Source organism: Anser brachyrhynchus (assembly GCF_964034855.1).
Source record: "Anser brachyrhynchus genome assembly, chromosome: 5".
NCBI lineage: Eukaryota > Metazoa > Chordata > Aves > Anseriformes > Anatidae > Anser > Anser brachyrhynchus.
This window is the reverse complement of record NC_137699.1, coordinates 3836562-3861320: the sequence shown is the minus strand read 5'-3', so window position 1 is coordinate 3861320 and position 24759 is coordinate 3836562. Positions and strand designations below refer to the sequence as shown.

At 38.3% G+C, this 24759-nt stretch overlaps 2 protein-coding genes across 4 annotated transcripts in view; both read left to right on the top strand.

Annotated features, from left to right (window-relative positions):
- The window catches only part of PSMA1 (proteasome 20S subunit alpha 1), a 30788-nt gene extending 26387 nt beyond the window's left edge, over positions 1 to 4401 (top strand). For all 3 annotated transcript variants that reach the window (XM_080595891.1, XM_080595890.1, XM_080595892.1), the window contains 6 exons: positions 201 to 289; positions 1001 to 1071; positions 1790 to 1919; positions 2537 to 2616; positions 3530 to 3634; positions 4034 to 4401. In XM_080595891.1, coding sequence (XP_080452017.1) covers positions 201 to 289; positions 1001 to 1071; positions 1790 to 1919; positions 2537 to 2616; positions 3530 to 3634; positions 4034 to 4090 — 532 coding nt within the window. In that variant the 3' untranslated portion in view covers positions 4091 to 4401. The remainder of the gene's footprint in view (positions 1 to 200; positions 290 to 1000; positions 1072 to 1789; positions 1920 to 2536; positions 2617 to 3529; positions 3635 to 4033) is intronic.
- A 440-nt stretch (positions 4402 to 4841) lies between these two features.
- Positions 4842 to 24532, top strand: COPB1 (COPI coat complex subunit beta 1). The gene is made up of 22 exons (XM_080595796.1): positions 4842 to 5059; positions 7615 to 7766; positions 8412 to 8641; positions 9255 to 9424; positions 10122 to 10236; positions 10852 to 10944; positions 11287 to 11424; positions 12465 to 12584; positions 12994 to 13101; positions 13194 to 13340; positions 13765 to 13910; positions 14894 to 14990; positions 15230 to 15390; positions 16067 to 16187; positions 16582 to 16809; positions 16981 to 17160; positions 18198 to 18342; positions 19816 to 19935; positions 20390 to 20535; positions 21961 to 22050; positions 22770 to 22925; positions 24210 to 24532. Exons 2-22 carry the CDS (start codon positions 7676 to 7678, stop codon positions 24267 to 24269), a joined length of 2862 nt encoding a protein of 953 aa, XP_080451922.1. The 5' UTR covers positions 4842 to 5059; positions 7615 to 7675; the 3' UTR covers positions 24270 to 24532.
- The last annotated feature ends 227 nt before the right edge of the window (positions 24533 to 24759 follow it).

The window sequence follows — 24759 nt, the reverse complement described above, 5'->3', positions numbered from 1 at the left end:
AGTACTAATACTCCTTAAAGCCTGTGGTCAGCTTTCTAAATAACAGTTATAGGTCAGATGAAATGAAATTATGTAATGCCTCTGACCCTTTTTCTCAACAAGTCGAGCTGAAACAAAAATACACTTACCTTAACAGGCAAATATTGGGAAACTCATTGTGACTTTAATCTGTGCATTGATTTTATTTTTTTTTCTCCTAGCAATTTCATGCGTCAGGAGTGTCTGGATTCTAGATTTGTGTTCGATAGACCTCTTCCAGTTTCTCGATTAGTGTCACTAATCGGAAGCAGTATCCTTTTTTTCTTTTAACACTCGTTCACCTTCTAAGTTTTTTTTATACTTGTTCTCAAAATTAGTTTTATATATCACAACTTAAAAGTCGTACTAAAATGAAAAAGTTAATTCAAAGTTAAATTTTTCCTTATTTAAGATGTTTGTATATTCTCTCAGAGAATATGCTGGAACATACACTGAAATAGTACAAAAGTGGTAAAGTGCTGTGCAGCATTTAACTTAGCACTGTTTTTGTTACATAGTACCAGGCCTTTGGAGGTGGGGGAGGAAATATGACTGGTTTAAAATATGATTATTTACTGAATTGTACGTGCTCGCTTAAATCACCACGAGTAAAAAATATATGTTGTCGGTGCATGGAGCACAGTGGAGGCCTTGCATTCTGTTATCAGGTGCCTAGAAAAAGTTAAAGGTGTAAGAAAGTAAGTGAGGCTGTACAGCATTAAGTGAGCTGTTTGTGGTGCTTGGCTGAACACACCACTCAGTTCTTCTGGGAAAGCTAACTGCTAGATGTTCTTCGGGTGAGAAAAAGAGAGGGCACTGGTATTCCAGATGAGTCTTGAGATCTATTTCTTCAAACATAGCCTTTGATACTACAAGAGGCTTTACAAAAACTACACTGCAATTTTGGTGCATCTCTGCTTCTTTCTTAAGAAAATGTTTTCGTTACGTGTTCCTTGGAGATTGTTTCCTTAGCTTTCTTAAGAAACGCAGATACCAACACAGCGTTATGGCAGAAGACCATATGGCGTAGGACTGCTTATTGCAGGTTATGATGTAAGTAAGCCGTGCTAGATGCTATCGGTCTAGAACAAAGCATGCTTAATGCAATTCTAGACAACAAGTACATGTTAAAGAGGAAAACATTAAAGGAAGAGGCAGATGATCAATTCTCTGAATAAGGAAATCATTTTCTGTGTCATACCTTGAAGCATAACTTTTATAAAAAGTGGATGTGAAAATCATCAGTGGCCTCTATCTTGTTTAGAAACAACAGTTTGCTTAATGGAGCACACAATGAATCTCTGCCCTGAAGATTTTTGACCTGAAGAAGGTTGAAGGAAATTGTCAGCTTGCCTGAAATCTGCTGTATAACTAACCTTGCCATTGTGCAGATAAGACACTGTGTGTGTAAAATACCATTTGCAGGTCATGAAGTAGGAAGCGTACTGTTATCATAAGCATGGTACAGTTTATGGAGCAGAGAAGGAAATGGTTTTGGTGCGAGCTATATTCTCTGTGTAAAAAATACATTGTAATGAAAAAGTGTAAACAAGGGTTTCTGTAGAACACTACATTTTTAATTTTTTAGAATAGCTTTGAAGGAACTGGATAAAGAACAGTGGTGTGATAAGCAGTATGGAATTACTCTGTGCATATGTATAAGCTAATGTATCATGAGACAAAACTATGTGTTAGAAAATATCGTGTTCTAGCAACAGACTTGCTACGAGTTTATACATTTGTTTAATGGTTTGTTTTTTCTTCCTTTTAGGATATGGGTCCTCACATCTTCCAAACTTGTCCCTCTGCAAACTATTTTGACTGTAAAGCAATGTCCATTGGTGCTCGTTCACAGTCAGCACGAACTTACTTGGAGAGACACATGACTGAATTTACTGACTGTGAGTAAAGAAACCGTAGCTATCTAGTGGTCTTTATCAGTTACATAGTTTTTCTGCTACTGCTTCATTCATTGGATTTAGTAAGATAAAGTAAATTTTGGGGGCCAAGTTTGGCACGAGTGTAAATCTGCATGAGGTCAGAACTGTGAAGAAAGTATTACAAATTTTCATGTCTAACATCTGGATGCTTGTTAGATCTAATGAAAAGGGAACTTGTGCTCAGAAAAGCAGAGCAAAAAGGAAGAGGCCTCTGTCCTGTTTAACCCAGGGAAAGTTTTCTTTCTATATCAGAGCAGGCATAGTATGTCAGAGCAAATACTTCGGTGGTACATTCTAAATTGTGAATTTATTTTTATATGAAACCAATGATGTGGAGACAAAAAAGGGGGAAAGATAGCTTGATTATTGCTGCATTGGAGGCAGTGTGGTTGCCAAAACCAGATGCATTCAATTTCAGATGTACAGCTTCCAAAGGTATACTTTGTTTTAACCAACTCTGCATTCAGTACCAGAAATATCTAAGGAGAGGAGTTGCATCAACTGAGAATGGGAGTAAGGGGAAAATAAGTAGAGGTAATGCCATGTTTTGTAAATATCTTCCTGCTTTTATTTTTAAGGTAATCTAAATGAGCTAGTTAAACATGGACTGCGTGCTCTCAGAGAGACTCTTCCTGCTGAACAGGATCTGACCACCAAGGTATATGCTAGGTTTACTTAATAAGAAATTGTACTCCCATTGTTTTTGGTAATGACCATGACAAAACTGATGTAAAGTATGGCTGGGGCTGAAACTTGGAAGCCAAACACTTGGTAGATAGTATCATCTGCATTTTGTATGTCACCAGTTTACTTACAGCTTCCTTAACTATCTGAGATTTATTTTTCTTTACAGAAGTGATACTTTATCTAAATATGACATTGTTTCCCTGGTGGCTTCATTATATTTTAAAGTTAGATCAATATTTAAGGTATGTTGTGTACAACTAGAATTATTAGCTTTGCATTATAAGCATAGTCGCTAATTGACCTGGTAGTAAGGGAATATAGTACACAAAGTATTGATTGAGTATCCAGCGTCAAAAAGTTGCAGAAACCATAGATTGCAGAAACCATAGACAGGAAACATGAACTGAGCAACTGTTGAACAAGAATCTTCTAAGCTGGTCTGTTACCAAAAGTTGTTCTCTTTGTGGCTAATCTTGCTCTTATCCATGTTTAATCTAAAATTTTTGTTCTTATGCCATCCTGCTGTTTTCTAGAACTCTTACAATAATGAAAATGCAAAATGGAAATCAGTTTTGAAAAATCAGGTATTTGTTATTAAAAAGGAAAAAAAGGAGTTGAAACCCTTGATTGGTGGTTTTACTGATAAGATTTTTAAAACATGGTAGTTGTTCTAGGGAGTAAATCTCCCTCCTTTTCCTTTTCTAGTGCAAACTACCGAAGGAGTCTCTCAAAATTTTCTTTCTTCCTTAAGTAGACACAAGTAGCACAATGAGTTTTATTATTCCAGGGGGAAGCTTTTGTCTGTTTCACAAGTGAAAGCTGTAAAGCCGCAGAGTTATTTGCAGAAAAATGGTTCTCATTTCTTTCAAAACTTTGCTTAACAGAATGTTTCCATTGGAATTGTTGGCAAAGACATGGAGTTTACTATCTATGATGATGATGATGTAGCACCATTCCTAGAAGGTCTTGAGGAGAGACCACAGAGAAAGGTGTGTGTTTTGAATGTAACTAAGTAGGCTGTGTTAAAAGACACTTTGTGATGTTTTTATGTTTCACATTTAACTCTACTAGAGTTTTAGGAATGTGATTTTTAAAATTAGAAGTTACTACCTGAAAACTGGAGACACCATATAATCTTAGCTGAAGACTAAGACACGTATTAAATCAATTTATGCTGAATTGTTGGCAGGCATTTCCAGTGAAATTTCCTTTCCTCATCTGTGATCGAGTACTGTTTTGCACTTTCTTGTAACAGAAGTGGCTACATGTGTTTCTCATGCATATAACAAAGAGTATCCTCAGACTTCTAATGATCTGTATTACCAGCTCTGTCCTTCTCCATGCTTAATTTGGATAATCCTTTAATATGTATTTTTTCTCTATTTAAGCCTGCTGCACCTGCTGATGAACCTGCGGAAAAGTCAGAGGAGCCCATGGAGCACTAATTCATGGAAGAGTTCCTCTATGTTAACATATGTGTAATTATACAGGAACATTTATGTATTTGGTGGTAACTTTATCCTCACTGATATGTGTCTAATGCTGATGCACGTGAGGATTACTCTTAACAAAAAAAAAAAAAGGCAAACCAATGCACCTATCCTTAAAAAGTTGTGGGGAGTTCAAAACTGGGTGTATTTTCTTTGGGAAAGGTGTAACCATTTTCTAAATAGTACATGATACTGTTTTTTAATGAAAAGCATACTGTCTTTAACTCGTAAGGACAAGTGGAAATAAATAACTTTCTTGGAATCTACTGCCTTTTGTTTGGTTGTTCTTTTTTTTTTTTATTTTTTTAAATCTGAGCAAGTGGAAGGCCCCGGTCTGGGCGCTAGGTGGGGAGCAGGAAGGGTGCAGTGGGCCCCATGCTGTCCTGTTGTCGCCTGCGTCTTGAGGAGCCTCCTGCAGTGACCGGTGTTACCAGAAGCACGGTGTGTGTGAGGGCAGCCCCCCTTTAAGCCGAACATCACGGGACTGGAGCCAGAGGCGGCTGTGGAAGGGGCGCCCTACCCCGGAGCCCCGCGGCCCTGAGGTGCCAACGTGGGCTTGGTTGGAGCCAAACCCGCCCGGCGCGGTCGGGTTTTTCTTCTAGGGCTTGAATCGCTTCGTTGCGCTGCTTCCTTTTTGCACCGCTCCTCGCTGGCCGACAGGGGGAGAGGAGAACGAGGAGGGGCCGTGGAGCGGCAGGCGGGGCCGCCGTGCGGAGCCTCCTCCCGGCCGTGACGCGGCGGCGCCGCCCGGCCCGTTCCGTTCCGCGTTGCCGTGCCGCGGCGTGTCCCCGCGGGCCGCCGTACCATCGATGTGGCCGGGAGGGCGCGGCTCCACGTCAGCCATCGGCGGAGCGGCGGCGCCGCGGGCAGAGCGCAGGGCAGCGCCTCCGGGCCGGGCCGCGCACACGGAGCGGCCGCAGCCGGGTGCGGAGCTCGCCCCCCTCTCCTCACCCTTCCCTTCCTCCTCCTCCGCGGCCTGCGCCGGGGGCTCCGCGGCCTCCCCGGGCCTGCGGCGGTGGGCGGCGGGGCAGCGCCGCGTAACGGGGCCCTGAGCGAGGGGCGAGGCTCGGGGCCGGCTCGGGGGGCAGCGCGGGGAAGGAAGCCCTTTGTTGGGGCTGCGGCGGGGCGCCCGCGCTGTCCTGAGGCGGGCCCGGCCTTTGTCGTCCTCCGCTGGCGCCGGTGCGGCGCCCATCGCGCGCGGCTCGGGCAGCTGGGAGCCCCCCGGCCCGCCTGGAGCCGGGGCGAGGCGGCCCCGGGGCGGGGGCGGCGGTGCCGGGGCCCGGCGGCGAAGAGGAGCGGGTCGGGGTGCTGGGGGTGCGCCCTGCCCCTCGTCCTGCTCCGCGGTTCGAGAGAGCTCCTCTGCTCCGCTCCAGTCAGAGCGTAACCGCGGGCCCCGTGTCCGTGCTTCAGGGGCCTGTTGTGCTGTCCTGAGGGAGTTCCGGCGGCTGAGGTGGCTGTGAGCAAACATACGTGGCCTGCCTTTCGCACAGATCGGCTTTATGGTCCCTGGGGAGTTCCTGGAGACGGAGGTGCCAGCTGCGGAGCTTTGAGGCCTCCAGGAGTTATGTGTGGGAGTGGGGAACAGGTGGCAGGAGGGGAGAAAACAGTTGTCTACCTATAAGTGAGCAGGAGTCGTGTAGGTAGATACTCATCAGCAACGAGCTTGAAGGATCTAAACCATAAAAATAAGGGATTCGTAGCAGAAAGTGACTTTTTAAAAGATGGTTGTACTGGCTTTTTTAATACTATTTGTGATACGAACTTGTGTTGTTTTCTTGTGGAGAAAGAGGCTACAGCTCAAGATAGCACAACTTGTCTGCTCACTGTTCAGCCTGAGGTTCTTGAGGTGCCCATTTGACGGAAAAAAAAAAGGGACTTTGGGTCCCATAACGGCTTCTCTCATTCATTTATTCACTCAAATGCTGCAACTCCATGTCCCGCTTTCCCTTGTCATTCATCAGAGGTGTTTGTGGGGCGGTGCTTGCAACCAGGCTGGGGACGGGTGTTTGTCTTTTGGATGTTGTTAGTTCTAACCAGTGCTCCAAAATAAATGGGAGGATTTACAGAGTTTGCATCTCAAACACTATGTCAGCACAGCTGAAGAGGTGATATGGGGTAGGAACTGGTGTCCCTAGACAGTAACTTCTTAAACTGTCATGTCGTTGAAAGCTTTATGTTGTGGAGATCCCTGAACTTCAGAGGGAAAGGGATCTGCAGGGAACACGGAGCACTGGGCTGGGGAGCCTGGTGTTTCAGTCTTCTGTGGGAATCATGAACGTGGGTGGAGATCGCTTTGTTCAATTGGCTCTGATATTTGGTGGTGACAACAGTTATATAAACTAAACATGAGCTTTTTATGCAGTGTTTTAAAATATGACGTGTAGCAGATTTTAGAGTAAAAAGCTATCTTGTTTGTTGTAATTTATGAAACTTAAGTCTGAGACTACAAGAAAATTAATTGCAATGAAAGCATATAGTAGTCATTTTTTTATGTGTTTTTCTACACACAGTTAGAAAACACAAAAATGGACATGTAATAAGAAGTAACAAGTTGCTGTGCTTGTTATTATGGTACCGTAACATTAACTGGGCAAGCTCAAACCTGAGCATTTTCCCATTAGTTTATAAATGGAATAGAAAATGTGTTTTGATCCTAGAAGTCTATTATACAAGGAAGAAACAAGCAGGAAAAAGAGGATTGAACTTAATTGTTCTTTTTTTTTTTTTTTTTTTAATCTCAGCTGGTAGACACACAGCAGCTTTGATAGAACTGTAACACACTAGTACTTTTCCTCTGTTTAAAAAAGGGGGGGGGGGGGGGGGGGGAGAAAAAACTTTCCTCGTTAGTATGTTAGTGTCTATAGGAATTGGTAAACAGTAGAGTTGGGCAGGTCTGATGGTTCTTGGCAGGTGAAAGGGTAGTCCTGCTTTCCTCGTCATCGTGCTTTCTTTTTCTTTCTCCCATCCTCAGTTTCTACTCTGTTAGGTCTTATGCTCATCTTCAAAGCTTTCTTCATAGGCTGAAGGTTTCTTCCCCCTTCGCCCCCTTTTTTTTTCTGAGATTTTTTTTTTTTGGCTGCCTTTGTAACTTGGGTCAGTTCACCTGGAGTGGCACAGGAGTGCGAGAAAGGTAGTGGGAATGCAGCCAGGATCAGAGGGATGAGCAAACGAGGGAAAAGCTGCTGAATCCTTTCAGTCGCAGTTGGACGTCTGTGTCAGTTGCCTTTAACCGTGCTCCAAGTATTGGAGAAATTCCTTTCATTTCTGTTTTTTTGTTTTGTTCTCTTTGAGAAACTTCACACTCCCGATTGTGGAGTGTTTTAGTATAACAGAAAGTTGGGAAGTCTTTTGAAGGTGACTTCTCAAGAAATCCGACAACAGTCTCTTCAAATCATTAAGTCAGTTGCAAAAAATGTTTTTGTGTTGTTTGTTAGTAAAATCTATTAACTTTGGGATGTCTTTATTTGCTTGGATTTTAGGTTGTCTGATATTTGTGTCAAAATAATTCTTCCACTGAGAAAACATTTGTAACGAAGAACCATGACTGCTGCAGAGAACGTGTGTTACACGTTAATCAATGTCCCGATGGATTCAGAACCACCTTCTGAAATCAGCTTAAAAAATGACCTAGGCAAGTAATGGGCCATGACTCGAAGGATACTTCATCATACCTGCTCTATCCTTGCATACTCTCATGATACTTTTGCTAGAATATTGTTTGCATTTTATAAACTCAAGTCAATTTACATTTATTTTGTTCTGTCGATTTTCAAAACGTGTAAATTTCTTCTGTTTGCTGTGTTTTGGGAAACTTTATTGTATTTATCTTATGTGATTCTTCTTCTAATTCTGAGCAAAACTTTAAAATCACTTACAGTCTTTGTGTGAAGTAATACATAAATGGACCTGGGACTTAGATGTTAGATATTTAGATATTATTACATCATAGTGAGTTGTAGCAGTGCATTGGAGTATTCTGGTTTAAAATGCTGTTTAAAAGCATTGAAGCAGTGGTAGAATCTGTTGAACTCAGTTAATTCCAATCTATTGATCATAAGAATAAATCTGAACTTCAGACTTACTGTTTAAATATCTCTTTCTTCCTCTTTATGCTTTTGGAAGTAAGGGTGTGAATTTTATTGAGATGCTATGTTGCATTCTTCAGGGGAATCTTCCGATGTGTAAGATTGGTATGCCCGTTAACTGACTGTGTTATGTTAGTCTGCCCAACTACGTAATTAATATGACTTGCTTTCTTGAATTTTCTGTCCTCTAGAAAAAGGAGATGTCAAGTTAAAGACAGAGGCCTTGAAGAAAGTAATCATTATGATTCTGAACGGTGAAAAACTACCTGGGCTTCTGATGACCATTATACGCTTTGTGCTGCCTCTTCAAGATCATACCATCAAAAAACTGCTGCTTGTCTTTTGGGAGATAGTGCCAAAGACCACTCCAGATGGCAGGCTTCTGCAAGAAATGATCCTCGTATGCGATGCATACAGAAAGGTGGCCTGTTGCTTTTTTTTATTTCTTATGTTCCCATGCAGCATCCTTCTATAAAGCGTATGATTTTCTGTCATATAAAATACATATCAGTGTTTTAAGAAGGTAAATTTCATAAAAAGACAGTGAGGTGTCCTCATAGACATTTGGAACTTGAACCATCAAAAAGCTTAGTGCGGGCGAAGGCTAGCAAGCGTATTCGTAGAATCATAGAATGGCTCGGGCTGGAAGGGACCTTAAAGATGACTTAACTCCAACCCCCCTGCCACAGGCAGGGATGCCATCCACTAGGTCAGGTTGGCTAAGGCCCCATCCAACCTGGCCTTGAACACCTCCAGGGATGGGGCATCCACAGCTTCTCTGGGCAACCTGTTCACCACCCTTACAGTGAAGAATTTCCTCCTAATGTCTAGTCTAAATCTATCCTTTCTTAGTTTAAGACCATTCCCCTTTGTCCTATCATTATCTACCCAAATAAAGAGTCCTTCTCCATCTTTTTGTAAGACCCATTTAAGTATCGAAAGGTCACAATGAAGTTTCTCCGGAGAGCTTCATCTGAGCTTAACAGTTAGGATGCAAAGCCTGGTATTTCAAATATGCTGCTTGTTGATTTTAGGATCTTCAGCACCCAAATGAGTTTATCCGAGGCTCTACACTCCGTTTTCTTTGTAAGCTGAAAGAAGCAGAATTGTTGGAACCTTTGATGCCAGCCATTCGTGCGTGCCTAGAACATCGTCACAGCTATGTGCGCAGAAACGCAGTTCTTGCAATTTACACGATTTATAGGTAAATGCCAGAAACTCTTTCACGTTGTAGATAAGGAAGACCAAGGCTAGCACTGGTGATCAGGACAGCTTTGGAAACCTCATAAGCATGTATCAACAGCTGTTAGTTTGGTGCGGGGGGGGGAACGGGGAGGAGGAGAATGAGAAGATTGATACATTTTTTTTTATGTTTGTTTGTTTGCTTTTTCCTCCTGTAAAGTCATTCTGTGGAAAAGTGAAATGTTCTGCTGTTGCCATCTGAAGTGTGACTAAGACCCTTATATTGCAGGTTAATTTGTATGGGCAAATAAATAAATACCTTTCTTAGTTATCTAAACTTCATTAATAGTAATCATTGTTCACAGTTATGAATACAGAAGAATCTTTACAGGACTATATATGTATAAACTTATTTGAAGTGAGACATTCTATATGTACTGCAGTTACATACTAAGCATTATTGCAGGGTTTTTTTCACCTAAACCGTGTGACTAAATGTTACTATTAAATTGAAATCATTTTTCTGGTACTGTTTTAGCTGTCATGATAGCAAGTAATTTTTTTATGCTGAGTCTCTTTAGTTTCAAGTAATTACACAAAAGCTATGTATCACTGTTTCATTCTTTTTCAATTTTGTAACCTCTTGTCTTTAGGATATGCAGTTAAGCTTTATGTTTTACCTCTCACCAGTAGTTCTTTTAATTATGTTTTTTTCAAAGAAATTTTGAACATCTTATACCTGATGCTCCTGAATTGATCCATGATTTCCTGGTGAATGAGAAGGATGCAAGCTGCAAAAGAAATGCATTTATGATGCTAATTCATGCAGATCAGGTAAGGATACCTGCCCTCAAACTCATTTGGTTTAAATAGTTGAATATCTTGCAGGTAACTAGCCAGTAGTTTGTTGGAAGTGTAAACTATTTAAATTCATTAAAAACAAACAAAAACACAACGATATGTGGCAGTGTTACACCATTTGTGGAGTATATCTAACTGCAAATAAATTAAAGCAGATTGCTAGTGCTGCCTTTGTTTAAAAGGAGAGTGGCTGTATTTGAAGAAGGCATACGTTGCTGCTGAAAACTGTAATTAGTTTTGCCAAATAAGCCTAACTAGACTGAGAACTACTCCATTATCTACTTCTGTAGGTAGCTTTTGCAGTCATATGAGAAAGAGATGACAGTTCCTATTCAGTGTTTTGGTTTATTTGTTGACAATCGAATTTCGTGCCTGACTGCCATTAGTCTTGTCTCTTCTTTTTGCCATCTATATATACAAAATGGATTAATTTGCTCTTTAGGTATAATGCTTTTTCATAATTTTTTTTAAACTTTAAGTTGAAGGGTTGAATATATGTGGTTCTGTTCCAATTTTTAAAATGCATTTTTCTTTGAAATGTAGCTGAGAACTCAGAATAATTTAGAATAATTTCTTGTATTTGTTTAGGATCGAGCATTGGATTATTTGAGTACCTGTATTGACCAAGTCCAGACATTTGGTGACATACTCCAGTTGGTTATTGTTGAACTAATTTATAAGGTAAAAGGAAAATGTATTGTGGCACACTGAAAAACAGATGCGTGTTTTAGATTATGTTAGACTGCCTTATGGAAGGGATAGGACACAGTTCCAAAAGGCATTTTAGCTAGCCCGTAGTCCGTGTCAAGACCTTGTAGCATTGCATAGAATTGTCAATAAAAGCTTTTTATTAGCTTTTGTAAAGCTAATTCACAGTTGGAAAAATCTATTCTTATCCCCAGAAAAGTTTGTCAACTTTTGCTTAATTTTCTCCCTGTAGTAAGATAGTTGCTATTCTACTAACTATATGGTTGCTGTTCTTTTTTCTTTATATGCCAATGATGCATTGTTCTTTGAATCTAGGTGTGTCATGCAAATCCATCAGAAAGAGCTCGGTTTATTCGCTGCATCTACAACTTACTGCAGTCATCGAGTCCTGCTGTGAAATATGAAGCTGCAGGAACACTGGTTACACTCTCCAGTGCACCAACAGCAATCAAGGTATAATTTGGTGTTTTCAGACATTTCAGTAGCTTCTAGTGTACTATAATACTCTATGCTGTACGTTGTACATCTAAAGACTGAAGGCTTCAGTGAAATAGAGTGTTTGACACTTCACATTTGAAACTGTCTCAAAATATCTCTTAAAAGTTGGTCTGTTTCATGTCATGTGTCGCCCCCATCCCCCTCCTTTAAATACTGAGACTGCGTTTTGCAGACCTGTGACTAGTGGACTTCACTTCACTTGGTAGTGGACAAGCTTGAATATTGTGCAAACTATTCCAGTAGTTGCTACCAGCCTGCAATCTTCTTGGCATACTTAGCAAAGTAGACAAATGCTGAAGATTTGCAGACATAGAATTACTTTCTTTACACATAAATATTATTCTTTCTAGACCAGGGTGGAAATGCAAAGTATTGAAGATTTACAATGATTACTGCTTGACTTTGTGTTTATATATTTATCTTTGTACAGCTGATTAAGAACACACAGAAATTCTAAACTTGTATTGAACGTTCAAAAACAGAACATTGTAATCTAGATTAAGAGTAAAAACATTTTAAATAGCTTCAAAAGGTCAGAAAGTGTATTAATACTTACGTTCTTGCTTTAGTGTAGTCATTTTTGTTGAGTACGAATATTGTATGTAGAAGGTGTCATTGAAGCCTTATCTAGATATGCTAATCCTGGCATCTGTTTTAAATTAATTTTCATGTCCTATTGTATACTTCAAAACTGACCTAGCGCATGCAAAGAAATTTTTTTTTTTGTGGTTTTGCTTGAATTTGAGACCAAGTCCATGTATTGTAAGCTGCTGCCACTGTTAGTCTTCCTGTATGGTGGTTGTAACAACCTGGTGGAATCATCTTTACAGTTCACCAGAAAGCTTGAAAACTTCTCAGGTTCGTTTCTGTGCCAACTCATTGAGTAGTTGCTTTAATAATAAAGTAGAAGCTGTCTTTTCCTGAACTTCTCACAGAAATGTGCTTGTTTCTTCTCTTCGTTACTTAAAAAATGGTTTTGATCCTTTTAATTTCAGGCAGCTGCCCAGTGCTACATAGATTTGATCATTAAAGAAAGTGATAATAATGTGAAACTGATTGTTTTGGATCGGTTGGTTGAATTAAAGGAGCATCCCTCCCATGAACGAGTGTTACAGGTATGTAAGCTCTCTTTTCCTGCAAGCTTATTTAAAGGATTTTCCTTCCCTAAAAATTTTAAGATACCGTAGTGAAAAATGTACTTCTGAAATTTAAACCTTCAGTTGATATAACTCTTGAAATTAAATGAGTGGCCTTTTATGTGTAGGCTCACTGCTTTTATTGCTTGCATAAGAAATAACAATGGTAAATGCTGCCTAACTTAGTTATGTAGCTTGCCTGGTAAATGTTAAAATACATTAAATGAACGCTGTGAGATTCCTAATCCCTAGTACGTTGCTTGTTTGTCAGTGTATTTTATATTCTGTTTCCACAATGTCCTTGAAAATCATTAAGGACTAAAAATTAGAACTGCCTGAGAAGGAAGTCATTTGAAGTAATAAAGCTGTTATTATTTCTATTGTTTAGGATCTAGTTATGGACATCCTCAGAGTGTTGAGTACCCCAGATCTGGAAGTGCGCAAAAAAACCCTTCAGCTAGCTCTGGATCTTGTCTCTTCAAGAAATGTGGAGGAGGTAAAATATGTAGACTCGTGTTTCATTACATTAATTTTCATTCTTTGAAAAAATACATGGCTCTCTTCAATTTCATTTGATCTTTTCTGCAGCTTGTGATTGTTCTGAAGAAAGAAGTCATTAAGACTAATAATGTGACAGAGCATGAAGATACCGACAAATACAGACAGCTGCTTGTTCGGACTTTGCATTCCTGTAGTGTTCGGTTTCCAGACATGGCTGCGAATGTTATTCCAGTGGTATGGAAACATTTAATTATATTGTCATTTAATTATGTTCTAGCTGTGTCAAAATACTTGCTAACCACCTGCACAAAAGAATAAGTGAAGCTGAGGTGTTTCTAGTAGTGGGCTTCAATAAACAATGCTATTTTTAATCACTAAAGAAATGTGGAGCTTTTGATGCTGTAGTTACTGTCATCTTAGACTTCTATTTTTAAATGTCCTTGAAGAATGTGAGCTGAAAAGTACCTTTACTAAAAAGTGCAATAATCTCTATAATAACAAAAATAATTTGTGGATTATGATAACTGATTGAAATGTACTTAAGGTTGTTTGACTTCAGCTTTATTAAATAAGAGATGTATATGCATCTGAATGTAGAAGTACAATTGTGCAAACATAACTGTTGTTCTTTGTGCTCATATTTACTCTGTTGTGCTAGCTGATGGAGTTCCTTAGTGATAACAATGAAGCAGCAGCTGCTGATGTGCTGGAATTTGTGCGGGAAGCGATCCAGCGATTTGATAACCTCAGACCTCTTATTGTTGAGAAGATGCTTGAAGTGTTTCACGCAATTAAATCTGTCAAGTGAGTCACAAATAGGATACTAAACCAAAACTGGAGCACCATGTGCCTCTCTTGCATTGAATGTGTACTGTCATTAATTCTGTTCCGCCAGCCTTGCAGCCCGCGTGCACAAAAGATGCAGGGGGTAGATGACTTTTAGAGACATAGTTTCCCTCTTGCCTATTTATACATAAGATAGATTGGGTGACTGTTGCATTGAATGAAGAAAAGCACTTCAGGTTTTGTTTCTACGATGTAACTGTTAATCGTATTTGTTAGTGGATAGTATTGTTGAAGGCCAACACTAAAGTGATTTATTTGTTGAAATAGAGTTAATAAGGGAATGTTGCAGCAGGATTTTGCACATACAGGAAACTGGAAATATTTGTCAGAAAAAAATCTGAAACATGAATCTGCAAAGCATCTTTAGTATCTTGCAGGGCACTAAAAACTTGGCATTGTAATGGATGTACAAAGGTTCAGTCTTACACAGAAAAATTATCCCGATCATGCACTGCTTTGCCATTCTTCCAATACATGGGATACTTTTAATTCTTTGCTCCATCATTATGTCGTTAAGTGAAGGGAAAGGAAAAAAAAAAAAACAAACTGTAACATTGCTACTCTTTCCTTAATCTTCACTCATACTACTTGTTTTTTAATTTTGTCCTGTATGAGAAGTTAGTTTGTCTTAGGTAATTGGAGAAATTACAGCTGACTTTATTAATGTGCAATAGAGTTATTTTTGATCATAATGATATTTAATTTTAGGAATATCAACCTTAACACGTACAGAATAAGCTAGAAGCTGAGAAGAAATCTTATTTGCTATACTTATTTAATATTTTATTAAGGATGAAAGTTATTCATCAAACTTGATTTCTGTCAATCGCATCCTTTTGAATTTGTCAAGGCTGGCCTTGTCATGGCCACCTGGCTATAAATGGCTTCTCTTGATGCAAGTTTATTGTTGAAGCATGACTAAATTCCTGTTCTTGTCTTAGGATTTATCGAGGAGCTTTATGGATCCTTGGAGAGTACTGCAGCACAAAGGAAGATATACAGAGTGTAATGACAGAAGTTCGCAGATCTCTTGGAGAGGTGTGTTTGTTTTATTATACTAGCTTTTTGTGGTTTATCTTACTATATGCAGTGTGCTAAAAAATCAGTTAAGATGGAACAGGGTTTTGAGCACTTGTGATATAATGGTGTGTGCACAAGAAACTGCAGAGTCTGGTGAGTTCTGAGGGGGATCTAAGGCATTGTATGCAATGTCATGAGCTTTATGCATGGGCAGAAGGCTTCTGTATATTTTTGAACATTTACCTATTTGTGTTTAGATCCCAATTGTAGAATCTGAAATCAAGAAAGAAGCTGGTGAGCTAAAACCTGAAGAAGAAGTGTCTGTCGGTCCAGCTCAAAAATTGGTGACAGAGATGGGTACTTATGCAACACAGAGTGCTCTAAGTAGTTCCCGACCCGCCAAAAAAGAAGAAGACAGGTATTTAAGATGTCATACTAGACTAGGAGTGCTCAGTTTTGTTTTGTTTTTTAAGTGGTATTCTCTCTCATGTAGAGTTCAGTGGTTGAGGTGATTTCCTGTTTTTAAGGTATTATCTCAAATAGATGATATCTGGCAAGAAGTTGCACAATTGCTGAAGATTTGCAATCAAAACTTACTGCATATCAAAAAGGACCTTGTTAGTTATGGTATCTTGAATCCTATATAATTCTTTATAATGTGTACATGAAGTTCCATTACAGTTTTATTTGGATGCAGAGGTGTTGCCTTTAGAGTAAAAACTGTTTCTTTTTTTCGTAATACCATCTTTCATTATTTAACCTCTGCTATATTTCATTTCATTGATAAAACAATTGCTATATTTTCTTAATTACTGCAGATGGGCTACTTTGTCTTGAGTGCTCATGATCACCTCAGTGCTATGATGAAACATTCAGGGTAGAGATTATCCATTACATCTTTCACTCTGTATTTTGTGTGGAATTGGCTACGTGGCTTGTATATGCCTCTATCCGGAAAAAATACTTTGAGGGGGAAAAAAACTTCAGACCTTTCAAGCTTGTTTTCTGTACAGTATGGACACTAATGTATGAAGATAAGTATTTTAAAAAGTATCTTCCAAACCTAGTTTTCTGATAACTATCTGTCTTTGCAGACCTCCGTTACGAGGATTCCTGCTTGATGGCGATTTCTTTGTTGCAGCTTCTCTAGCTACAACTTTAACTAAGATTGCTTTACGATATGTGTCACTAGTTCAGGAAAAGAAGAAACAAAATGTAAGTCATATCTGTGTTTTCTCTGTAGTTGCAAAGGAGAGCTGTTTGGGGCTTTTTGTTTGTTTGGTCTGTTTTTTGTTGGTGTTTGGTGGGGTTTTAAGCAGATGTGAAATGGGTTAAGTCCCGAGTGATATGCCAATTACAGGATTGTATAGTAACAATAATTTGGGTTCCAGATAGGGCCTACTGCTTTCCAGACCCTCTGCCTAGATGATTTCTTAGGTCATGGTACTTCTGTTTCTAGACAACAAGTACAAAAAATTTTTTTTCCATAGATTTTCACGAGCTTAATTTGCACCTGTTTACGAAATAAGTCAGAAATAACCATTTCTATAAAGCTGTGTAAAAATGCAATAACCACTTTCCATTCTATTTCCTTTGTCTTCCCTCTCAGTCCTTTATTGCTGAAGCTATGTTGCTCATGGCCACTATTCTCCATTTGGGAAAGTCTTCTCTTCCCAAGAAGCCAATTACAGATGATGATGTAGATCGTATTTCCTTGTGTCTGAAAGTTTTGTCAGAATGTTCTCCACTTATGAATGATATTTTCAACAAAGAATGCAGACAGTCCCTCTCTCATATGCTGTCAGCCAAGCTAGAAGAAGAGAAACTTTCCCAGAAGGTGAGATATTATAAATATGTAATCATAAAATCATTTTTTACTGATGTTCACATCCAACCAGGTCCCAGAAATGTCACCATTTGACTATGTTCAATTCAGTCATTATTTGACTGTTTTTTGCGCTAAGTTTCGTAACTAATTATGAAATTGTGAATATTTGTCTTTTTGCAGAAAGAATCAGAGAAGAGAAATGTGACAGTTCAGCCGGATGATCCAATTTCCTTCATGCAGCTTACTGCTAAAAATGAAATGAGCTCAAAAGAAGACCAGTTTCAGCTCAGCCTTCTTGCAGCAATGGGAAACACACAGAGGAAGGAGGCTGCTGATCCTCTTGCATCCAAACTTAATAAGGTAATCTAAAAGTTAGCGTTAATTATATTCCCTTTGTGCTGCTCATGTGCAGGATCAATTATGGGAGATGCAGGCTGGAACTAATGAACCAGGCTATGCTCAGAAAGACCTATGTGTTTGTTGATTAGGATGAGGAGGAGAAAGGAGAGGAAAAAAACCCTTCTTGTGGTTAGTTATTCCCTTTTTTTCCTGAGAAAAGAATGATACTGAGACTCAGAGCACTAAGCTGGTGGTATCCAGAGAAGACATTGAAATTGTTTGCTGCTCTTGTCCCAGCAAAGTTCACCAAGAGGAGAGCTGGGATGTCGCAAGTGGTTAAGAACCCCTTTACTTATCTGCTGTATCCTACTGCCAAGTGTAGTGCATCTTGTTTCACTGTTTCTTTTTTAGCTGCTGGTTGCTAGGACTTACAGTGAAGGTCCAAAGAGAGGAAATGTATTCATTCATTCATTAGTTAGGAAAACAGGCTTTTATTCTTACAGTTTGGATGAATTCTTCTTACTGTTTAAAGTTACCTTTTGTTTTGAAGTCACTGTCTCTTTTTCCTTCTGATCTTTTTAAGAATAATATGGCATGTTATGATTTTGTGAATTCAGTTCAGAACACATTTCATCTGGAAAGGTTTTACAAATCGTAGCGTGTACACAAAGGGACAGGTGAGGAAGGATGGAATTAAAAATCCATTTGTATGAATAACATGGAAAGTCGCTGTGATTTAGCTATAAGTCATTTGATTTGGTTTATTTTGGAAGGCTTATGCAAGAAATATGAATTTTGTTTTCCAGAATGTTAATTCTATATATTTTCTAGACTAAATTCATGATGTTCAGCTGAAGCAGTTATTTTGTCTATTTTCTTTCTAGAAAGATAGTTCCGTGAAGTTGAAACCTCTTTGCACACCTGTTCTATTTGTTTTGGAGGCTCATGCTAAAAAACAACAGATTCACTTGGAATTTATTATTTTGGCATTGTTTGTCGTGATTTCTTGTTTTGAAATGGTTTATGAGAAAAATACCTTAAATTCTTTTCCTTTGCAGGTTACTCAGCTGACAGGTTTCTCAGACCCTGTTTATGCAGAAGCATATGTGCACGTCAATCAGTACGACATTGTTTTGGATGTGCTTGTGGTAAACCAGACCAGTGATACTCTGCAGAACTGCACGCTAGAGCTCGCCACACTAGGTAAGGAGTACTGGTGGAAGCAAAGCAACTGTTTGGCAACAGTGAGGTGCTGGGTATTGACACCCCGTTGTAAGTAGGTACTTAAACACTTCTAAATACTTACAAATTTATCCTTGCTAGTAGCCGTTTTGAAAGTTTTTCTTTGAATTCCCTTACAAATATTTTTTGCTTCCAAATGCTGGAATAGTTGTATCTACTGGCACTGAGATAGCATTGGATTTTATACACAGTAATGAGATTTTGAACTGTCGTGTGTTTTCTCCTGGAAAAAGCATTCTATTTTCCCTTTTTCCTGATATGTAGAAAGTTTTCGATGTACTTATTCCTCATTGTACTTTTACTGTAGAGCAAGATGACAAAATCCAAATTGGTATGGAGCAAATGTGAGGTACTAAAAGCAATCTGCCCTGGGTGATTCTTGCACTCATCCAGAAGTACTTGAATACGGTGTGTACTCAGCTGAAACTATTCCCTGTACTAACAGCTGTACTGGTGGCATGTTTGAACAACACGGAGGCTTCAGAAGCTTTTGGGACTGGAGCAGATAATCCAAGAAGAGTAGCCAATTTCCTATTAGTTATCTTCTGTTTCGTTAGTCCGGAGTTGAAATATGTGTATAGTAGACTTGGAGAACATGTTACATACTCTTAGCTGATGTAAATATGACTGAGGGACATCAGCTTCCTCATGTTTTTAAGTCATTTGATGAGACTAATGATAGAGATAAAAATTATATTACTTAATAGGTTTCTGTGTATTGTTCTATTTATCAACTCACTAAAGGGGAATTCTGTAGCTAATAGTTGATGTCTTCAGATAATTTGAAAAAAAAACAACAAACTGAACAACCACTAATGTGATGGATCACTCTTGCACATGTAGACCTGCTGCTGTTCATGCTGTGTTCTCAAATTGTACTGAAAGAACTAAAGTCTCTTCCAATTTGTTGCTAATGGACTAGGAAAAGTACAGCTCTCACTGTTTCCTGGCAACAGTTACAATCAGAATAAAGGATACTTTGACCTGTTCGTAGATAGCTTAGCCCATGCAATACCGAACATTGAACTTTGGTTTTGAGGCACTCGATGGTAGGGTTAGGTATTTTGATGTTGGTGGTGGTTAGAGCACAGGGTAGAATTAAGTTTGCTCTTTGTTTAAAAACTATTATCAGACTCAATCCAAAGACCATTTAGGTCAGTGTTTTCATTTGTTTTCAGTGGATTTGGAGTGAGTACGCTAATATTTTAACTGAGAGTTCTTAATGGAATATAAATTATTTTGTCTTCTGGGTAGGAAACTGTAGAAATGAACAAAACAACAACAAAAATACAAAGTAGTGCCTTTATGGGATTTAGTGCAGCTCTGTAGGCTTTATTGTTGAATCCCAAGAAAATAAAAATGTTGTTCCAAAAGCTAACCTTTTGTGTACTGGTGACGTTTCCTGACCCCCCACCTCCCAATTTCTTTAAACAGGTGACTTAAAACTTGTGGAAAAACCGTCTCCTTTGACTCTTGCTCCACATGACTTTGCAAACATTAAAGCTAATGTCAAAGTTGCTTCAACAGAGAATGGAATCATTTTTGGTAATATTGGTAAGTAAACAATTAATGTATGTGCAAGATTAACATGCAACATTCCTTAACTGCTCGATGAGCTCCAAAATAAATGCATAAAACGCTTCATACTGGAAAAGCAAATTAAATGGTCTGCTTTGTATGAGTATTTTGTGATGATTTTTTTGTTTTTTAAATTTTTATCGCTTTTATGTAAACTCATGGTGGGGCATGCTGCCTTTAGAATGATGGTCAGCATGGTACTTGAACCCAAGTCTCTGAATTGAAAGTGAGCTAGGCAGCCTTGCCTGAAAGGCTGATGCACTTAACTCAAAGTTCTGTGGCAGCTTGGGTAAAGCACCTGAGAAGGGTAGAGATCAGCACTGAGCTGAGCAAGTGTTGACTGTTGTTAGCTGGCAGATGGTAATTGGGTACTCTAATCTATTGCAGACTCGCTTTTTAAAACGTTAATGCGTTTTGTTTTATATTCCAGTGTATGATGTCTCTGGAGCTGCCAGTGACAGAAACTGCGTGGTTCTCAGTGATATTCACATTGACATCATGGATTACATCCAGCCAGCTTCCTGTACAGATGCGGAGTTCAGACAGATGTGGGCAGAATTTGAGTGGGAAAACAAAGTTAGTTTTACTTTTTGTACGCTATTTTGGGTTCTTCTGGATAAGTTAGCATTCTGTTTCTTGTTCTATATTGGCTCTTTATCTCATGTGATATAAACCTCGTTCAGATGTTTCTGTAATACAAGTGATTTTTTCCTATATTGTGTTTATCACTAGATAGCTCTGGCTGTATTCATTGTCTACATGTCTGTGTAAGTGCCGCTGGTTATCTCCAAACATAAAAAGCGTCTGTTTTTCTTAAAGAATCTATATAGTTGATAAAATGCATTGGATGTTGGCCCCAAATAACGCATTCTTTTTTTGCTATCTAATGTTTCACAAGTTTGGTGATGCAGTATCTTTTTTTTTCTTACAAAAGAAGTATGTGTTTTGAGCCTTACCTCCTGTATGTACAGTGTCAATTGCTGGGTGATTGCTGTGTGTTTCAGTTGAAAGGTGAAATAGCGAAGCATATAATTTTTTGCTGAGACTGCAGACTTATTCATACTGCTGAGCCCCTCCAGTTTTAAATTACGCTGTCCTCTTTCTTGAAATGATGTGCTGCGCTTCAGGATTTTCCATGGCTTCCAAGCAGAATAACTTTATTACTTTGCAATACGGCAGTAACATCCAGAGTAGTTATGGATGATACACAGAGTACCTGCATACACACAAAATTCTGGGTACACTTAGTACTAGAGGGTGTCCACACTGTTAGTTCAGGACATTTTTATAAGGATTTAAAGGAAATAATCTCATGTGACAGAGCAATATAATTTAACAATAGACTAGAAATGTTAAAACAGAATGAGATGTTTTACACAAACTATACAGCCTTGTTTGCTACATGTATCTTCACATGTATTCACTTGAGCCTGGAAGTAAGTGCCTGAAAGGCAACTTGTGAATAAATTTTAACCAATGATACCTGAAGCCTTAGCAATTTGGAAACAAATTCTAAAATAGATTTTAAAAGGCAATTTAAACAACACCCACAATATTCGGTATGAGAAAGTCAAGGCAGCCCAGGGAGTTTTGTTGCTAGAAGGGAAAGATGAAAGTAATTTTATAATTGGTTAAAAGCAAGCTTTTGGTCTAGATACCACTTTTTCTTCTGGCAACATGTAAACTGTATTCAGACAAAAAACATACAATTTGCTGTAGAGAATCTATGTGTTCAATAGAGTATCATATTTACCTAATATGTTTTAGAAGCTGCAATAATAAAATGTAGTTTCCACCCCTTAATGAGTGGATGGCAGGAGATGAAGATTTGGTATGATTCTACCACATGATGGGATATCCAGCCAGCTCTCTGAATGTGGTATTCCCCGAGGAGAAATGTAGTGGCAATCTCTTTTATAGAAAACTGAGGAAGGGGTAGTTTCAGGAATGCCTGAGCTGCTGATTAAAGTAATTGCCCTTTTTCTTTTCCTCTTTGTGAAGGTTACTGTGAATACAAATATCATCGATCTAAATGAATACTTACAGCACATACTGAAGTCAACCAATATGAAATGCCTTACTCCAGAGAAGGTGAGTTATTTGCTTGGAGACTTTTTGTGACACCCTTTTTTGTGCATTTGCTTTTTTCTTTAATTTGTTTAGCATCTGTTACACATATTACTAGAAATGCCTGTGTAAAATACAAAATAATATATATGCATCAAAGTTCTTAATGCCCTGAAATGAGTAAGAAGAAATTGTTATAAAAATGGTGTCACTTTATCACTTTAACTGTTTCTTGTTAAGTTAGAAGAAAATCAGAATGTATAGATTTGATGAACCGTCTGTCTTCATACAGCTTTTTTCAGTAGTTCAAAGTTCTTTCCTTCTCTCTCAAAGCTAACCTTTCTTTTCATAATATAGCCTTTTTGCCATAAAACAAAATATGTACAGTAGCTGTTTGTTTGTGTATGTATACCAGATATTAGCAAATACATATATAGTAGCTAAAATAGGTATACTACCTACTTGCTATTTTTACCATTTTTGCTGTTCATTACCTAATACCATAAAATGTTATCCTACCTTGTTTTAAGAAGTAATATAGATTGCATATCTTTCAATATTAATTTTACAAAAAGACCACCACTGTTTTCCACTGCATGATTCGCACGTTTCACAAAAAGCTGTATGTGAAAGCAGAAGTTTAAATGTTAAATACTGATACCTGTCTAGCTGTACCTACAGTGAATGAGAACCTGTTTAAAGGATTTTGGTCTTTCTGAAGAGTTCAAATGTGCTTTCTGTAGGCACTTTCTGGTTATTGTGGCTTTATGGCAGCCAATCTTTATGCGCGTTCCATATTTGGAGAAGATGCACTTGCAAACGTCAGCATTGAAAAGCCAATTCATCTTGGACCAGATGCCCCTGTCACTGGTCACATACGAATCCGTGCAAAGAGTCAGGTAATGAGCACTGTTTCTTCTTGTCATTTTTGAGAAAATGTACTGAACACTCTTAAAACCTTGCAACTTCTGGGGCTGTTGGTCAATTTCTAGTACTTAGGTAACTGGGAAAAGATTTGGATTAGATGAATACATGAACTTTAGTTTTTAAACTATCTTACACATATTTTGTGAGGGGGAAAAATGTCTTTCTAATTAGGTGTATTTATAATGTAAAACATCTTCTCTCTGACTGCATTACCATAAAACAGGTCTTTGGACCCAAGATTTCTTAATCTTTACCCATAGCACTGCAAATAGGATGTTGTATTGCATTTGCATTTAAATAAAGATCAATTGCTCCCTAAGCTTTCACGATCTTTTCCTACTGAACTAGACATTTCGGTTTCCCATTCAAAGGAAATTTTATGCATGTAATTGCTATTCACTGGTTCTTTTTTTTACAAACAAACAAACAAAAAACAGTCTTTAGTAGAATTGCTTTTTAAAGGTACATCTATGAGTCTGCTTTGAATTTTAGAGCTTCTGCCTTCTGACTAAAAAGTACAAGATTTAGAACTTTAGTAATGAAACAGCTACTTTACTAATAAAAGTTATTTTACACAGCATACAATAAAGGGCAGTCTCAGTTTTCACAAAGAAACCTTTTAGTTTGTGATGTCATTGTAAAGTTTTTGGAGTAGTTTCATGTTTTTGATATGCTTACAGTGACGTTTTTACATAAGACTGCACTCAGTTACATATGCCAGCTTGATCTTATCTTGAGATCATTTTGCTGTTGATTAGGTGGATTTACTTGGGTAATTTCTTTTGACCCTTCTTCAGTTTCCATGCAGCATGGTTCTGTGGTGAAATTATTTTCTGTAGCCTTGATGTATTGGATGCTACTATCAGCACTGAGACTTCCAAACGCTGAATTTGAGTAATTGGACTAACAGTGGAATTTCTCCAGTGGGAGTGTACTTCCAATTGGTAGAAGGTCAAAAGGTTTAAAATTCTTTATTTTTCTGCATCTTATATTGAAGGCAAGTTTAGTAGCTTCTAGCTCATTAAAGTTTCATTGCTTCAATAATATACGTAGGTCTGGCCTTTACCTAGTGGTAAGAAGGTGTGCACTAGAATTTATGTAAAAAAGTGGACAGTTAGAAATACTTTGTTTCTCATGCCACTAGCTTCATAGGTTTCTGTATATGGAACTTCACTTTAATATAGATAAAGTGATGGGTTTTTTTAAATGATAATAAATAAATTTCATGTCATAAATTTCTTTCTTTTTCCTTACAGGGAATGGCTCTGAGCCTTGGAGATAAGATCAATCTGTCTCAGAAGAAAACAAGTTTATAAATTTTACGTAATGTCTTTTCAGGTCTTTCACAATTTAAGTTTAGGTATGTGGCTTTTGGGATCCAGAACATCGTATATTCTTCAGTGTTCTGTAATTGTAGAAGCCAAGCTTTTGAGCTGAAAGCATTCCAGCAGATAATTTATAGGTTCTCCATGATTGATACTGAGCAAAACCTTAAATTTTTTTTTCTTTGTCCTGGACATCATATTTTCTTTGCCTCTAATATATACTGATGCTCACAGTACAATAAACAAATTATGCCTATAGTGTTTTGTGTGTAAATTAAAAATTGGGTATTTGATTAGTACTGAATATATGGCCAGGGTTATTTTAATACTCTAGGAAAATGCTTCGTGCTTTCTGAAAGTGTTTACAGTAATGACTAGGCCTGAATTATGTGAATGCGATCATGGCACTTAAAATACTCTAGTGTATTTAGTAGTATACACTTGACAACTAAATCAAAGGCTACATCTTCTAAATGGTTGG

Coding starts and splice junctions, on each gene's coding strand:
- COPB1 (XM_080595796.1), top strand. CDS start 7,676: ATGACTGCTGCAGAGAACGTGTGTTACACGTTAATCAATGTCCCGATG. Junction 8,642..9,254: donor TATGCGATGCATACAGAAAG/GTGGCCTGTTGC, acceptor TGTTGATTTTAG/GATCTTCAGCACCCAAATGA. Junction 10,945..11,286: donor TTGTTGAACTAATTTATAAG/GTAAAAGGAAAA, acceptor CTTTGAATCTAG/GTGTGTCATGCAAATCCATC.